The 19,365-nt window shown below is 30.1% G+C and overlaps 1 protein-coding gene and 1 long non-coding RNA gene across 2 annotated transcripts; both read right to left on the reverse strand.

Moving 5' to 3' along the window:
* Positions 1–1,403: 1,403 nt before the first annotated feature.
* On the reverse strand, positions 1,404–2,705 carry LOC127900066 (probable carboxylesterase 120). The gene is made up of 2 exons (XM_052434503.1): positions 2,181–2,705; positions 1,404–2,093 (listed from the first exon to the last, which is right to left on the reverse strand). The coding sequence occupies exons 1-2, from the start codon at positions 2,540–2,542 to the stop codon at positions 1,619–1,621; spliced, it is 837 nt and encodes a 278-aa protein (XP_052290463.1). The 5' UTR covers positions 2,543–2,705; the 3' UTR covers positions 1,404–1,618.
* Positions 2,706–13,371: 10,666 nt separating this feature from the next.
* On the reverse strand, positions 13,372–14,320 carry LOC102631219 (uncharacterized). The gene is made up of 2 exons (XR_008052078.1): positions 14,063–14,320; positions 13,372–13,916 (listed from the first exon to the last, which is right to left on the reverse strand). It is a non-coding gene; the product is annotated as an uncharacterized LOC102631219 (long non-coding RNA).
* Between the last annotated feature and the right edge of the window lie 5,045 nt (positions 14,321–19,365).

Genomic DNA, 19,365 nt, shown 5'->3' on the forward strand with positions numbered 1-19,365 from the left:
TTCTTGGACCGAATTAACTGCAAAATCACGATTCAAAATGCAAAGAATGGATTAAAAAAAGGGAAAAAAAGTAAATTTAATAAGGCACGGGAAGCAAAACTAATGACGGGATAGAAAGATTTATGCATTAGATTTACAACAAAATTTGTTCATGGATTACACAAGTTATAAAGCATGGGAAATTCTAAATAAAAAGGGGATTGAAATCAAGTTATAAAAATTGTATTTACCCAGTTAAATTTGTTGCAGAAAATTGCTTTGATTGAAGAAGAAAAAGAGACGAGGGATAAAAAAAAATTTTATTCTTTTTCTAAGAATAAACCGTTTGGTCAAGTAGCCCGTTCCTTAAAATAATCAGTTCGGCCGATTTACCACTTAATATTACTTTTTAAAATTTTAATGTCATCCGTTGGATCCAAATTTGAGTACATTCAACGTCTTAGATTCACTGGACTGTAAACGTAACTTAGGGATTGCCACTTTATAATACTTTTATGGGGGCTAATACAATAAGTGTGCTTTACCCTGCAATGTCACATTTGAACTATTCACAGCTGCAATCCTCATCTAATGGCTACAGATGATTCAATCTAATAGTTCATATTACTTGTACCATACCTTATCACCTAATCATTCGCTTTAAGTCAACTTAGTTCTTCGAGTAAGCTGAGTCACCCGTCCATATATATATATATATATATATAATGTCATCTTGTCATGTCCAAGTCAATGCCACTGCAGCTCCAGCTCACTCGTCAATCCTGACGCACTGTCTTCATTCAGGCATCTCATCAAACATCCTTGCAATTGCATCAAACGCCTTGCTCTAACATCTCACACATGCTGTGACGCTAGTCCCTTTTGTTTATTTATCATTATCATATTACAGAATATGGACGTTATAATAATTACGGATCAACTAAGGCTTGAAATCTATATGATTATAGCAAAGGCACTTTTCAGAGTATCCCCGAAAAATCTAGCCAATTAGCAGCCGTGCTATAACTCATAATTGCCAAGGGAGGGGGATGTAATTTCTCACATGGATTATTCTTTGAAGTGCCTACTCAGCGATAAGAAAATATAATTAAATTTACTAACATTAAAACTTGGGATTTACTGGGAGTTTGTAGCACAAATCAAATTGCTATGCGGACCTTTCTGCAAGTTCCGAAAGGAGTATAGGAAGTCAAGACAACATAAACATGTCAATGAGAAAACAATATTGAGGAAAACCGTGTCAAATAAGCTCGGCCTAACCAATATTGGGAAAAATCTGAATTTATACGCACAGGAATGCGACATCCTGACTATGGCATGTACCCTTGAATCAATTCAAATAGAAGAGTTAAACTGAGCAGTGAGCAAACAAATGCAGTGGCAAGATAACATACAGGCATATATGCTTGCAATATGTCTTTATTAATTTAATCATCATAACAAAACCGGAATAACAAACAATTTAAGACACCAGACAGTATCTGTAACATATGGCTGACATATATATTAAGAAAAGAAAGCAAATGCCAACAATCAGCCATAACAAATTAAGCACCCCTTGATCAGCCCAAAATGAACAACAGTCACTAATAATTGTAATATACAGCCACTTCGATTCTCAAGACAAAATGAAATTTTTTATGGTAACATGGAGGGCCTCGAGCTTGATAGGATCTCTAAGCAAACTGTGGCCGCTATCATCAAAATAACTCACCACATTGACGCCTTTTTGCTCCATCATCTTCGCCAGGTCAACCTGACGGTCAAACAACGTATCCTCACTGCCCCCAGTCACCATCACCCTCCACCCTAACAACCTGAATTGGTCTAAAACCTTTGACCCACCTCGGGCCGTTGGATTGCAATACTCATGATCACGGTCGGCCCCGATCGGTAATGCCAACTGCCACAGTAAATCAGTACTAGATGGTGGTAAAATCGGTTGATTCGCCAACCTCAACTCTGACTCCGTCCTTTTGACCCCACCAAAGAAAGGCTTGAGCAATATCAGACCTCTGATCTTCAAAGGCAACAAATCATCAACTTGCGCCGCTGCTAGCAGTGCTGCGTGGTAAGCTACGTTGCCACCTCCGCTATCGCCCATTATGAAACAAGACGACAAGTCAGCGTACTGTATTAACCAGTGTTCTTGAGTGGTTTTGATCCAGTGCAAGACTTACACGGCATCATAGTAGGCCGCTGGCAGGCGGTGCTCGGGGGCAAGCCTGTAATCTACGGACACAATCACAGCAGGGACTCGGGCTGCAATATCTGAACATAAATCATGGTAGATTTTTGTGGCTGCGCTTAAGAGAATGAGGCCTCCGCCGTGGACATAAACAATAAGGGGAAGCTTGGTCTTGGTGGAAGAATCAAGCGCTTGACGGGGCAGGAATATGCGGACCCAAGTCTTGTTTGATTGGTTGACGGGGACATCTTTGGAGACAGCAATTGTGTGGTCATTTGGATCGGGTGTGGCTGTGGTGCTTGGGTAATTGCTGTAATCGCGAGTGATCGTGCCGTCGGCGTTGACGATGAACATTCTGTAGTTGGGTGAATCACTGGTTGTCTCAGATGGAGAAATTTTGTCTGATTGACATTTATCAAGTGAGTTAGGGCTATTGGCACCCCTTTAAAACGCTGTCAAAACCCCTTTTGTTTCTTTATATACACCCTCAAAAATTTTCAAAATAATATCAATTTTTTGCAACACCATTGTTAATAATAAAACTAACCTTCATTAGAACTCTTCCTCGTTAAACCTCAATCCTTCAAAATTACTTTGACTTTTGATCGAGTGGTTAGAATCACTCCCTCACAATTGTAAGAGTAGTGGTTCGAATCCCTATAAAAATATTATAGATGTTTAATTCATCTTTTTAATTTGAATAAAGATAATTTTATTCTTTTTAAATTTGTAGTCTCATATAATATGAATTGTAATTTAAGTAATAGTCTCATGTAATTAAAAAAAAAACAATCCTTCCATTTTATTTCTTATTTTTGAAACTTTTTTCAATGAAAAAAATGGTTCCTGTTGCACGCAATTCTTTCTATTTCTCTACACAACCATTGGCAAAAAGAAAACGAACCCTTTAACACAAACAGAAATAATGATAAAAAAGAAAAGAGTCAAACAAAGATTTGAATTAACGGGTTTGATGGCAGATTTGTGAGGGAGAAATGATGGGTGAGTGTAATTCTTATTGTAATTTAATTTTAGAATAAATTTCCTTTGATTTTTTTTTTTAAAAAAAAAACCAACTAACATAGCAAAAATTTTCCAACACCAAACAAAAAAATTGAAAAAAAAAATTATCCCATCACAATTTTTGATACGGGCTTGTCAATTGAATTGGATGCAAAGGACATTTTGCCAAGAGAGGAAGAAGGAACCAAAACCATGACTAACCAAAACCATGACTAAGGGGCCCAAAAATGAATTCGCAGAAGCAAAACAGCAGCTCAACTTTAGACCCGAGAGAACCAAGAAACAGCCAGACTGGATGAAGGACTACGCCACGTGAACCATGACAGCAAGGGTGGATGGATAATTCCTCTTAACGACTATCTGAATTCTGTTATTATAATTTAGATATTTTACAATTGTCAGCTCATGTTTGTTTTTTAGCCTTAGAATACTCTAGAGGAGTCACGAGATATATATGCAAAAGGGAATATTGTGCAAGGCATGTTTTATGAATGAAAGTCCTTCTCTTTCTCATCTCTGTCTTATTCTTTTTTTATTCTGGAGCCGTCACTCGCTCGAAGAGTGCTCAATCATTGGTACATTTTTTTAATTCTAGCAGTAAAGTGTATCAATTTTCCCATTAGAATAATCTCATAATATAACCTTTTTTTTTCTTTTGAAATATTAGAGAAATCATTTGAACACACTAAACTCCTCATTGAACTCATTTACTATACTCTTAAAATTTAAATTTAAAAAATTAAATTTAACTCTATAAACCTACCTAAGCGCCTAACATAACCTTACTAGACAAAATTAAAATATTATTAAAACATTATTTTTGCTTAAGAACTCATTAAAATCACATATAAAACTTTTAGTTAAATTTTGTTATATTTTAAATAGAACAAATATTTGTTTATTGTTTTATTCTAGCAAAAAATTTTAAATCTATGTAAATCTTCCACATAGTTTCATTATCTGAAATATAAAATCTTATATAAATTAACTTCACTCTGTTATTTTCAGACTCTTCTTTTTCATCTTCTTCCTTTTTTTTTCCCACTCAAATCTGTGACATTAATTTAATCACAACCATAGCGATTAAGGGAAGCCTTTGACCAATACAAAAGACAATAAAATACAAGAAATTATAAATTTAAAAAATCAGTAGCAACAAGTTATTAGTACTTTTCTTTTTCTTTTTCTTGTAAGAAGCTTGACGAGCGAGGAATCCAAAAGAGAAGTTTTAACAGGCAGTCGAATTCTAATTAGCCGGTGATTGTAAATGTGTTTATGGATTGTTTAGAAGTAGATTAGTCAGAAAGTGACGCAAAATTCACTCTGTTTTGATATATGCCTCAACTTTCAGCACTGCTAACATTCATATATGTTAGCGAAAAATTAGTTTTTTAAATTTTTTTATAAAAATTTTTAGAATTGCTCTCATACAATATATAAGAATTTGTAATCTAGAAATCGTACCTTGAAAATCCGATTTAACTTTTTTTCGCTGAGGTGATTTAGGCTCCCAGATCACAATTCGTCACCACCACTTCTATCAGATCACAATCCGTCACCACCACTCCTATTAGATCACGATCCGCCACTAAATAATCTTCCAGGCTATGACTCAAGTTTGATCTGCACTTGATGTGTGGGCGGCTTTATCATCACTAAAATAACTAGCATGAGAAAATTTTTTCTCTCAACAATAGAGAGAAAAATCTTTTTCTCTGATCTGTATAAAGTGGCTACACACCATCTTTTGGGAGAAAATAAGCCATTTTTATATTTCTATCTAGTGGAAACCCTAGGCTCCTTTTTTATATTATTTAATTCTATTGAATCAATTTTGATTTAAATTAAAAATAATAAACCAAAAGTAACGTTACTTCTTTCTTGTCATAAGGGTCCACCTTGTAAAATAATGCCCCTTAGACACAAATACATTACATGGAGCCTCCCACTAAATAATATATTTAGGCTTTTAACCCAAATAGTTAGTTATCTTGCTTATTAATCTAGCAGTGGCGCAGTCAATTAAATGAGCTAACCCGGAGATCATTTGGTAACATACAATAGTGGCTATAATAATTAGGTCTGTAATTAAACTAGTCTAATTATTTAATTTCAAATCTACTCCACTAAAATATTGGAACTAATCTCCATAATTGTATGCTCAAATAATAATTTGTCCCAAGCCACATTGATTTCTTTACTGTATAATCCTTTGTACTACATCGTTAATTAAATCAATATCTCAACTGTCCAATCAATTTAATAACATCTTATTCCTTGATACTTACTGATTTTCTCTAATGATCATTTTCAACATACTAAATATGTTGACACACTCTGACCAAAGAATTATATGATCAAATGCCAAAAACTCATCAAAAGATGTGTTGTACAAATTCTATATTGTTAATCTATAACTCTAATACTTATAATTGCTCCCACCAAGATACTGGGTATATTGATTACAAGTATGTGTCGTGCACATTGGTAACTCAAATGGAATAACAATTACAATCATGAAATTATAACTAACTCAAGATTAAGATTACAGTAAAATCAATGCTTATGAGATTTAATAAGTCTGACAGTCATTACAAGGTTAATTAAATCTCATATGTGATCCAGATTAATGTAGTCAAACTACATCAGTAAATTCATTGAATGATCAGTAAATTCATACATGATTAAAACAAACTATTCAATAAATTTACTACAGTCTAAACATAAATAGAGTGTTCAACTCTATTTATCAACTGTAAACTAAATTTATTTAACTATAAGATAACTTATATTTATGTCTTCTGTGAATCCATATAATGATCACATAAAAATATATAATATGATTAAACAGATATTTTTCAATATATATTTATGTAATTGAAAATATCTCAAATATTTTATTAATAAAAAAATAAATTAATATACTTTAAAAGAGCATATAATCCCAATAATATACACTTTGCAGTTATGAATTGTAATTACGCCGTCAGTTGCCGACATGTGAGAGGTCATTTTCATGTAATAATGATCGGAAATTTTTGGCTCCAACCAAATTGTGATCCTCTGCTATCAGTTTTGGTCTTAATTGCTACCTCAAGGTCACCCCCACAAGTTTTCAAATATTCTCTTTTTTATTAATATATTTTCATATATATATATATATATAACTGCTACCTCAAGATCAGTGTAGGATCTTTCGCTAAAATTACTAATTCAAAATTTCTGGAATTCATGCTTAGTTATCAGCTCTTAGGTTAATTTATAACTGAATAATATAACCGAATACAACAGTTGCCGATTCCCGACTAAATTATCCCCTAAAGAATTTCAGTAGTTAGATTAAATGAGAAAGCATCCAACAACCATGAGGAATAAATACAAAAAGTGTGGTAAGATACAACTGCGGCAATGCAGCAGGACCTAGAAAACTCTTGCATTTAATTTTTTTTTTTTTTAGTACGTGCATAATAGAAATTTGCATCGTAGGTCTTTTATGCATATTTGGCTTTTTTTTTTTTTGATTAATTGGGGCTCTAAGAAGAGCTAGAGAACAACAGTACAGGGGTGAGAAACCCCGTAAGAGTCATGCAATAATAGAGCCCTAACGCCCAAAGGGGGGGAAGGGTACACAGTAAGGCCTAGCGGAATAGAAAAAGCGAGCTTCGCCGTATAATCTGCAGCAAAATTTGCTTCTCTGTAGATATGAGAGATGGAAACATGCCAATCCAATTTGAGATAATCTTTTATAGCCTGGACCAAGGGAGCATGTTCATTGGTCAACACCGAAGGTCCAGCCACCAATTGAGTAACACATAGGCTATCCGTTTCAACTTTCAATCTGCGGATACCAGAATTCCATGTAAGTTGGATCCCTTGATATAAGCCCCAGAGCTCCGCGACAATAACAGAGCAAGAACCAATCATCATCCCAAAGCCTATTGGCTTTTGAAAAGAAATGTTTGTAATACTCTTTGAATAAAAATAAATAAATAAATTATTTTAAAAAAATAAAAAATAAAAACCTATAGCTGTCTTTCTTTTGGGAGGAAGGAAAAAAAAAGTAATAGTTGTATCACGAAAAAGGATTTCTTGTCTAAAGCAAATAATTGGTATAAAAATAAAAACTATACCCAAAACATGTTCGTTCACCCACTATCACTCACTCACCAAGATTGAGTCCGTGTAAGCTTTCAGAAATCTACATACTTACTACGCAGGTATATCTTACAACGATTCAAGTCCCATGAGCCTCAGAGTACACAAGAGCTGTTTGCATCTTGCCTGCCAGATTGTCATTCATTATTTGGGTATTGATCGTCTGATTCCATGTACGGTTAATGCAATCAGTGGTTACTTTCAGCGTTGTGTCATCCATAAAATCATTCAGAATATAGCCATTATTACATAGAGAGTAACAGCTCTTGTGTACTCTGAAAGTAACCAACATGATTTTCTATTAAGGAGATTTTTATCCCACATCAGCTAATTAAGAATAAATTTTATGCTAAGCATACAAGTTTGAAGTGATCCACAGTTCATGAGTTAGATTTTAAGTATGAATTATGTTTATGATTTCTATACAATATTAGAGCCAATTAGTTTCTAAATGAGACTTAGATATTTGCAACCTTTTCCTTTGATTAGGATCAACCATATAGACCAATTAGTTTTATTGGTAATCTTTTAAAACAAAAACACATCAAATTGTTGTGATGAAAATATATTAATTAAATATTGTAATCTTTTATATCAAAGGGTCCGCTTATAATACAGCTGTTGTATCTCACACAGCCGCTTTTTATTATTTTATTAATACAACCAATAACCGGCCACCGGTACTCTCATTTTAATTGGTTAAAAGAGGTAAAATTAAATGGTAACTATCATATAGCTCCCTCCATTTAGGTAAATATTAAGATAATCAATCTAAAATTAGAAAACTATCAAAGACCCCCCTCAACTTAAAAAAGAAAATACTCCTTTTTCTTTTAATTCATGAAAAAATAGTTAATATATTTAACTTATGTACTAATAAAAAATATAATTAAGTAAAATTAATAGATTAATATATTTAAACAACCAAAATAATTATTTTATTTTATTAATATTACGTTATAAATTTAATGATATTTTACTTTAGAAATGTAACTTATGTACTAATAAGAATAATATTTTAATATATTAAATTACAATAAATTATATATTAATTAAAAAATAAATTATATATCAATTAAACTATTTTTATATTACTTTATAAATGTAATGATGTTTTGCATAAAAAACTATTAAAACAACTTTATCAACTTTCAATCACATTAAAATCCCAGTATCTAAACATATAATAAAAACAATTCATTCCTAAATATTTGGAAGAAATCAATCCCAATATCCCACAATACACATATAAGGACTTAAATCCCTACCTACGAAAATGGTTGCAATGTTTATCCAACTATCGAATAATTATTATACCAAACATCATACTTACCCCTCAAATGTTGTTGTTGTTGTTATTATTAGTGGCTAAAATTAATATGTTCTTTGTACACCCTCTAAAAAAATAATCATATATTAGAAAAATATAAAGCATCTAATATTTGATATTTTAAAATAAAACTCACAAACAATCTCTTATGCAAATTAATTCATACAAAATTATGTCAAATTAATTATTTTATTTAATCTTTTTTGATATAGTAAATTTTTTTTTTTGCTAAACATTAATCAAATTCATAATGGTACATAATATGGATAATTACAAATTGAATGCAACTAATATTGAATAATGTTATATTAAATTATTTTTACAGTTATATACTTTAAGCATGACAATTACATTTCTAAATTAAGTCAAATTATTTGAGTAATACTACACTCACTAGATGATTCATATTTGTATATTGAATAGTGTGCAATTATCACAAAATTAGTTCTGTTTGGGGGAAAAACAGGAAAAATAGCAAAATGCCATGTGTTGACGATCGGAATAACTCCAATATAATCCAAGGTACCCGGTATGATTCGAGGTACCCCGCACGATTAGAGGTGTCCTGCATGATTAGAGGTACCCGGCATAATTAGATGTACCCGGCATAATTAGAGGTATCCCGCATAGATCGGGGTACCCCATATAACTTGAGGTACCCAACAGATTCGATTCAGGAGAATCCTCTGAAAAAGTTTGCCATGAGAAATATTTCCATATCTTGAAGGATAATATTTGATTTTATTAGAATTAAATATCAAAACGTCGTACTGAAAAGGGGGGACAACCGCTTGCCACCTTTGCCAAAAGTGAAGGACACTGTCCTTGCAAAGGTACCCTGGACCACTCTCCAGAGCGCGCCATGTTTCCAAAGGATGAGATACGCCACGAACGCCTTCTTGATTACCAAGCATGCACATAACGGCCAAAAAATCATAAAAAAGTAAAAAGACGTGAAAGGCCTGAAAAGGGATAGCCAATAGCAAAAAAAGATACGCCATGTGGCAACAGAGGTACTCCATATATAAAGGTCTAGGTTTTATTCTCCGTCATGTTCTCATTCACTCATGAACACTCACACTCCACAAAATAAGCTTTCTTCAACCTTAAACCTTGATTTATAGAGGGCGGGCAAGCTCTCTTTTCTATAAAAACAAACTTGAGTTTGCTAACTTGAGCGTCAGAGTGTGAATGACGGGGTACCTTGGCTTCACCTCTAACGTATATTTCACTGTTTTGCAGGCGTGAAGCTCGCTTCGAAAGACTTTTTCTGGGTTCAAACCTTTCACCATTGTTACCACTTTCTTTTTCCCTTTTCACCTCCTTCGAATTTCAGAAACACCGCACACAACAAACCAGTGAGGTACCCCGTTTCTCTTAAAAATACAAATTCATTATTCTAGATAGGTTTATCTTTTTCTACCCCCAAAATCTGTCTAAAACAAGTTCAATCTTCCATTTATAGCTATTTCTTTTAAATCAAGTTAATTTATATAACAACTAAAAATAATGAAATTATGTAAAAATATTAACAAGCTTAAATTTTATATCTATATTTTTTAAATTAAATTAAATTTTATTTTTGGTGAAACAATAAGTAATTAGGTTTCATTTAGGTGGGTAAAACTACCGCCAAGATAAAAAATAAACAATTTTTTTTAATACCGTGTACATTTACAATTTTTTAATTTTTTTTTTAATACCGTGTACATTTACAATTTTTTAATTTTTTTCCCCAAATTTTGATTCAAAATATAAATACCTCTCATTCTTCCATTGTTAGAAACCCTAGCCACTCAACTCAAAGATATCACCGGCCGCCATCATAGACGCTCAACAAAAAGAAAAACAAGCGGTCGCCATGAGTTTTTACTCCTAAATTTTGTAAATCTTGCTCTTACCTTATGTCTTTCTCACTAAGTCCCTAGATCCCTCATCTTTTCACCTTCGTTAATCTCCCAAAATCAAGCAATAAAAAAGTTGGCATCTTTCGAACACTTATAGTTCGAGGTAAATGTGCAAGCTTTGAAATTATATTCAAAATCTATGCTCAAGCATTTCGCATAAAAAATTTATAAATTCAGTTCCCTTTTCTTGAACTCGTCTTATTAGGGTTTAGATATTAACTGTAATTATTTTTTTATGTATTTTCAATTATCAATTAAAGTTTTCAATCCCTTTTTTTTTTCTTGCATGTTTTATGGTTCCGTTCTAGATGGATTGGCAAGGGAGAAAATTGACGGACGATCTGATGCAAACAATGCTTTTGACTCCTCTCAAGTGGTTGGATCCAAGTCCAAGTGACGCTGATGAGTGATGAGTAGCCTAAGCTTGAGCTTACTGCCGCCAATTCAAAGAAAAATCTGCTAAGAATATAATAAAGGTAATTTTTATAGGTAATAATAAAGGGAACTTATTAACTGATATTATTAGGGTAATTTGGTCATGTTTTTATTTGATGAAATAGATGAACTATGCCTGTATTGAAAGAAATATAAAAATTATGGTCCAAATGTTTAGATAGTTGAAATTAAAGAAAAAATTGCATCTGAATTCTCGACAAAAAATTTATGTGATAATATATTTGTGTGTATATATGTGTATATAACTTGTGAAATTCAGTAATGAAATCCTATTAGATAGCATGAATTTCTTTACTTCTGAAGAATTCATAAAATTAAGGTCACAAGTATTTTGCCTCTTTTCATTGTAAATGCAAGAAAATGCAGGTATAATGCTGATTTCTACAATAATTTTATTTCTTTTTAATGTTTCATGCTAGAAAAATTAAAAAAAAGCTAAAAAAGACATTGATTTGAGTTTTTTTTTCTCTGTTGTGATATCGTTATTCCTACCATTTACAATGCTTTGATAATTTGTAATCTAGTTATTTTTAAGTACCCCGAAAAAAGTGTTTGGGAATTCTGACAAATCATAAGAATTGTGGGAACTACAATAAATAAACAAGCAAATAAAAAAATGAACGAGGTTTGTATTTTGAATGTATTTTACTTGCAAGAACAAATCTAAATCTTTTAGGTGCTTAATTTCTATTGCATTTTGTAAGTTTTTCATATTAGATGCTATTTTCATGATATATGTTGTTCATGCAATCATGGATCAGTAGTCCTGAAAAGTTTTGATCTTGTTAATTCTGGATGTATTCTCCTCTTTCAAAGCAACAAATGAATTTCGAGTTTTTTGAATTGCTGTGATGTTTTGATTTCAGCGCATGAATTTTGTGGTTTCTCAATCATTATATTACTATTATATGTTATGCAAAGGTGATGATGGGAATTATGAGTTTGGGTTAGTCAACTTGCTCGTCAGCTGAGCACCACAATCCATTTCTGTATGACAAATAAGCTTCTTTTGGCAAATTATTCTTGAACAATAAATAGTTGAAGAGAAATTAGATTTTGAAGAGCTATTTTCTGAATTCTTTTATATTTGCTTAATTTTGGTAGTAACCTCTGTGTAGGTGTTTTGTTAACTAATATAATGAAGGTAGTTTATTAACTAACATTGTTAGGGTAATTTGGTCATGTTTTTACTTATGAACAATTCTTAAAATTAAAATCTCGTGTTTTTTTTTTTCATTTGTTTCCTAAACTGAATGCTGCTGTAATACTGATTTCTATAGCGGTTTTATTTCATTCAATTGTTTCATGCTAGACAAATGAAAGAAAAAACTAAAAATTATATTGATTTGAGTTCCCCCCCCATTGTGGTATTGATATTACTACCATTTTAAATGCTATGGTAATTCGTAATCTAGATATTTTATGTGCACTGGCTACTTGAACCGATTGTTTTGGGTATGCTGAAAAATTATAAAAATTATAAAAATTATGAAAACTACAATAAATATACAAGCAAATGGATAAATAAATAAGGTTTAGATTTTGAATGCATTTTACTTACAAGAAAAAATCTATATGCTGATGAATTTTTGACAGTTACTTTTAGGTGCTTAATTTCTTTTCATTTTGTAAGTTGTTCATATTAGATGCTATTCGATGATTTATATTATTCATGCAATCAATTTGTTCTTGTTTATTGTAGATGCATTCTCTCTTTATCTTCCAAAGATACATTATCGTTAAATTAAAGTTGACATAAAAATTGCATAGAACAAGTATGCTAGTCTGGAAATAATTTTATGTTTTAATATTGCTGTTAAAAATTTCTTTAAAAAATATATTGTTGGAAATTAGTATATAGTTTTGTGTTTCGTTCGCGTTAGAGTTTTCTTTTTTTGTTGAAAATAAAATTTATTTGGTCCTACCCAAGAATTTAGGACTTGAAATTTGAAATTTTGAATATTATTTATTTTTCCTATCCTTGTTTTCTATTATCATTTATTTATTATTATTGTTTTATTTATTATTTTTTTTGTACGCAGGGACCCTTGAAATTAGGGGTGGGCGCGGTTCGGTTCGGTTTTTTACTAAATTTTTTATAATCGTTCGATTACGATTGTTTTAAAATCATAATCGCGATTAATCAAATTACCGAAATAATCAAATACTCGATTAATTGAAATAATTCGATTCGATTTGGTTCGATTATAAAAAACCTTAAATTAATAAATCTACCACGAACATAAAAAGTTAACAAACAAAAACTCAAAATATGTCTCAAAGTATGTTCAAGAACACATAATATGTTCAAATAACAAGTTTAAATCAAAATAAATAAATATTTAACTGGTTGTAACCAACAACCAAATGGATCGCATACAACTTAACCGCAATGAACAAATAAATAAATGATGCTTTATGAATAACTTTTTCATTCATTAATTGCATTTGTATTCATTTTGGCCAACCAAGAATATATATATTAAATTATTACATAAACTATCTACAAAAATCGAGATTATATATTATAAAAAAAATGAAAAGTTATGTATTTTTGGTAATTTTTTTTCTTTTTTTAAGACATAAATACAATCAAAAGGACGGTGGCAAAGTTTTTTTTTAGTTTTAAAGGAAAAATAAAACTATAGTAGAGAAGAAAAGAAAATATATAAACTGTCTGTACCTGAATTTTAAGCCGACGCTCGAACAAGGATGATAGACGATGATTGTGGGTCCTAATCAAGTCCAACAAGCGAATCAACGGTTCAGATTCGGCGTAGGTCCCTTCGATAATATGGCCGCCAGCAGCAGCGGAACCCCTCTTCCTTTCCGTCCCAATCCCAAAACTGGCGGAGCTCTGCACGTCAAACAGAAATAGACAAAGGAATGATTATATGGAATTTGCAGGCCAGGTTCAAGAGAGATATTGTTGAGGAATTATGGTATAATTATCATGCCTAGGACGTGTTCGATAATATGCCCAAGAAGGAAAGTGCATCCCACCTGATGTGTTGCATCTTCTCTGTGATTTCCCAAGCAAAAGCAATCAATCAATAAGGTCAATTTGTGAAGGTCTGGGTGCAGACAACGGAGGCCAAAAAGCAGAATGATTTCAACTCTGTGGAAAAGAGTGCAGTTGAGACAGTAACAAGGTTAGTAGAAGCAAAAATTGCAGCGAGGGATGCCACGCGGCCAGCGGGAACAGAAGAAGTCGGGAACCGAAGAAGACATAAGTCCGAAGTTTAGATTTGGATTTTAGGCTTTTAGGTTTTAGCTTTAGCTTTCAAAACAATCGGTTTATTTGAGATTTCGGTTCGGTTTTGCGGTTTTTTTTTTTAAATCGAAAACCGAACTGATTGGTTTTACTATTTTTTTATATTACTATTTCGGTTTTTTAGAGGTCAAAAAATCGTATAAAAATCGAACCGAACCGAATCGAACCGATCGGTTCAGTTTTAAATTAATCAATGTTTTTTGCCCACCTCTACTTGAAATATAACAGTATTTGAATTCTGGTTTTTGAAAGCTGTAAATTGATCTAGTTCTGTATTGGTTTTATTTTCCCAAAGCTGTAAAAAATTCTTGTAAACCTGTGTAGATGAATGGAAATTTTGATTTGGTTCATTTTTTAGTGCGTTGGATAAATTAAATGCGCTTAATTCATAATTATAAATGTTATTACTGTGCTATTAGACTTTTATAATGTCATATATTGGTCGTAATAAACATTGAAAAATTATTTTAATTAAGCCCTGAAAAATTGAAGAACTTATTTTGTAACTAAAAAATTGTATGTATATTTAAAAAAGAATGATAGTCAATTATAGAAAGAAAAAAGTGTTGTTGGCAAAATTACAATTACCTAAATGATAAATGAGCATCAATGCGAACAAAGGTCAAAATCTCAAGTATGGATGATTAAATTCATGACCACATTTTCTAAAGTTATTTCAAACTGAAAAAAGAAATTTCAACACTTCAAGTTCCGTAGAATGAGTATGCTAGTCGAGGATTTTTTTATATATTTTGAATATTGTTGTTAAAAAATCATAAAAAAATATGCTGTTAAAATTAGAATATAGTTTTGTGTTATTTTATATTTAAGTTTCAATTTTTTTGTTGAAAACAATAGATATCTGATTCTGCCTAAGAATTTAGATCATACATTTGAAATCTGAATATTTTTGTTATTTTTTTGCAGCCTTTTTTTCGAATTTCATTTGGTTTTTGTATTTTTTTATGCAGAGACCCATGAAATCTAAATCTCAAATTAGTAGCATTTGATTTGGCTTTTGGAAGTTGTGAATTGATTTAATTTTGTAATAGTTTTATTGATATTAATAGTTTTTAAAGAGTTATTTTCTCACAAGCTTGTAAAAAAAATTTATGAACAAAAGTGGTTTTAGGCTCGACTCTTTTTGTAATTTTAACTTTTCAATAAGCCTCACATTAGGTTACTATTGTAACTAACTGCTTAAGTGATCGAAGTTCTCATTCTTGTAATGAAAATCTTGATTTGAGTAATTTTTAAGTGCATAGGATAAAGTACTAGGACATTATAATTCTATTTGCAAATAAATGCCAATAAATTTATGAGTAAAAAAGACCATTTGAAAAAAATAAATTAATTAAACATGCTAAATCATATTACAAAATGTTCTTACTATAATGTTATATTTTCATCGTACCATATTGGCCATAACAAATTTCTGAAAATTATATTGAATAACTTATTTGATAAATCGAAAATTATACACATATTTTAAAATGAAAAGGAAAAATACTCATTATAAAAAAATTTTGTTAAAAAATCTCATGATTGTAGTAATAATAATTGTAGTAATAGTTTTAAAAAATAATAGTGGTAATAATACAAGTATAATATAATAATATTTATAATTAATAACATAAATATTTTGTTGAAGTAATTGGAAATTAATAAAACTAATTTGAAAAGAAAATAGAGCGGTAAAAATTTAATTTGAATTCAAAAAAATCTTAATTCTTGATTTATTTTGGTTTAAAGATTAATAAATATGGTTAATTGAATGATAAAATGGGCATAACATGTACAAAGATCAAAATTTAAGTATAAATAAATTCAAGTTCAAGAAATCTTATCAATTCAATTGATTCCCCAAAAACAAAAAGATAATTCAACGCAAATAAATTAAGAAAATTTCAACTTTTGTAAGTTTAAACATTTTTTATAATTTATGCTATCAAAACTTTTAAAAAATTAATTTTTATTTTTTGAAAAACACAACAATTGCAAGCACCTTTACATCTACTTTTAATTTACTGTCAAATTTTTGAAAAATTAAAGAAATTATTTAAAGAGTAAAGAGAAAGCTGAAAATGAATGCATTAATTTATTTGATAACTAAAAATAATTAACTAAAATGATAAAATGAGAATAAATATGTGTAAAGATTACACGCTCAAGTATATATATATATATATATATATATATACACACACACACACACACACACACACACACAATCAAATTCAAGAGACCTGAAGTGAAGAAAATAGAAAAAAAAATGGACTTAGATTATAGACAAATATTAGAAAAGATTAAGGGTTATAACAAAGCTTTTCAGTACTATATAGTAAGTTGATATTTACTAAAATAGTAAGGGGTTAAACATAATTTACCTTATTAATATTATTGTTATTGGTAATATAAGTACATTGACTATTTAACCCAATAATTGGAATATTGCCAAGTTAATGGGAAGGTTCAAACCAAAATCAGTAGAATAATAGTTGAAACAAATAGACCCATAAGGGAGAAAGTATAACCATAATTAGAGACTTAACTAACCAAAAATAAAATTATGAAAAATAAATTTGGTACCTAACTGGATTAATTGGAATCTTACCAAATTAATGGGAATATTCAACACAAAATTAGAGTAACAATTAGTTGAAACATGTGAACCAATAAGAGAGAAGGTGCAACGAAAATTAGAGATTCATCCAATGGAAAATGAAAGTTACTTGGAACATAACCCAAAATTTTGGCATTTAACGAATTTTATAGGAATATCAAACATAAAATTGGTGGAATAATAAGTTGAAACATATGAACCTATAAATGAAAGCACTTAACCAAAATCAGGAACTAATCTAACAAAAAAAATAATTTGGGTATTTAACCCAAACAACCGGAATCTTACCAAGTTAATTGGAATATTAAACGCAAAATTAGTGAAATAATAGTTGAAATATATAAACCCATAAAGGAGAAATTATTAGGAACTTATCTAACCAAAAATAAAATTATGAAAAATAAATTTGGTACCTAACCGAAATAATTGGACTCTTACCAAATTAATGGGAATATTCAACACAAAATTAGAGTAACAATTAGTTGAAATACATGAACCAATAAGAGAGAAAGTGCAACGAAAATTAGGAATTAATCCAATGGAAAATGAAAGTTACTTGGAACATAACCCAAAATTTTGGCATTTAACGAATTTAGTAGGAATATCAAACGTAAAATTGGTAGAATAATAAGTTGAAACATATGAATCTATAAATGAAAAGACTTAACCAAAATCAGGAACTAATCTAACAAAAAAAAAACAATTTGGGTATTTAACCCAAACAACCAGAATCTTACAAATTTAATTGGAATATCAAACGCAAAATCAGTGAAATAATAGTTGAAATATATAGACCCATAAGGGAGAAAGTATAACCAAAATTGGGGACTTATCTAACCAAAAATAAAATTATGAAAAATAAATTTGGTACCTAACCAAAATAATTGGAATCTTACCAAATTAATGGGAATATTCAACACAAAATTAGAGTAACAATTAGTTGAAACACGTGAACCAATAAGAGAGAAAGTGCAACGAAAATTAGGAACTCATTCAACGGAAAATGAAAGTTACTTAGAACATAACCCAAAATTTTGACATTTAACGAATTTAGTAGGAATGTCAAACGTAAAACCAGTGGAATAATAAGTTGAAACATATGAACCTATAAATGAAAATTTTTTACCAAAATCAGGAACTAATCTAACAAAAAGAAAGTGAATTGGGTATTTAACCCAAACAACCAGAATCTCACCAAGTTAATTGGAATATTAAACGCAACATCAGTGAAATAATAGTTGAAATATATAGACCTATAAGGGAGAAAGTATAACTAAAATTAGAAACTTTTCTAACCAAAAAAAAAAATTATGAAAAATAAATTGGGTACCTAACCGAAATAATTAGAATCTTACCAAATTAATGGGAATATTCAACACAAAATTAGAGTAACAATTAGTTGAAACACATGAACCAATAAGAGAGAAAGTGTAACGAAAATTAGGAGCTCATCGAACGGAAAATGAAAATTACTTAGAATATAATCCAAAATTTTGGCATTTAATGAATTTAGTAGGTATATCAAATGTAAAACCGGTGGAATAATAAGTTGAAACATATGAACCTGTAAATGAAAAAACTTAACCAAAATCATGAACTAATCTAACAAAAAAAATAATTTGGGTATTTAACCCAAATAACCAGAATCTTACCAATTTAATTGGAATATTAAACGCAAAACCAGTGGAATAATAGTTGAAACATATAAACCAAAAATGAAGAAAGTATAACCAAATTTAAGAACTTCTTCAACGAGAAACGAATCTACTTGAAATTTAACCCAAAATATTAGTATTTAACGAATTTAATAGGAATATTAAACACAAAACTAGTGAATTGGAAAATAGAAACAAATGAACCTATTAGTGAAAAGATTTAACCAAAATTAGGGACATGCAAAATTAACTTGAAACATTTACCTAATATATTGATATTTAACCAAAATTGTTGGGACATGATGATTTAACCTTTTTTTTAACTTTCATTTAGGTTAAAAATATTTTTCTCACTCAAAAATTTTTTAAGTTACGTGTTTATAAATTTCCTTAATTTTTTTCATTTTATTTTATTTTTTCTGCATTAAAAATGATTTTTTTTAATTATTGAAAGAACAACCGGTAAAATACCGGTTGTTCGAGTGGAAAAAGTAGGTTGTATGTCGTACAGCTTTGTACTATATGAAGACTCCAAAACAAAAGAACTCTACAATCTCTCTTTTTGACATCCCTCAAATTCCTCACAAAATCTTTTTCTTATTAAAATTACCTAAATAACCATAGACAATTATTTTTTTTTCAATGAAAATTCAACCACACACTGTAAAATATTTTTAGCTAAATTTTTATACCTATCCCACTTCATAATTTATTTTTATGTTTTAAATTTTAAATGAAAAATATTTTTTTAAAG

Source organism: Citrus sinensis, chromosome 9, assembly GCF_022201045.2.
Source record: "Citrus sinensis cultivar Valencia sweet orange chromosome 9, DVS_A1.0, whole genome shotgun sequence".
NCBI lineage: Eukaryota > Viridiplantae > Streptophyta > Magnoliopsida > Sapindales > Rutaceae > Citrus > Citrus sinensis.

What these genes read in the sequence shown, in the direction of transcription:
- LOC127900066 (XM_052434503.1), bottom strand. Translation starts at nt 2,542, where the DNA reads ATGTTCATCGTCAACGCCGACGGCACGATCACTCGCGATTACAGCAAT. An exon ending in GCGGCCTACTATGATGCCGT is followed by an intron (nt 2,094 to 2,180) that starts GTAAGTCTTGCA and finishes AATGGGCGATAG; the next exon opens with CGGAGGTGGCAACGTAGCTT.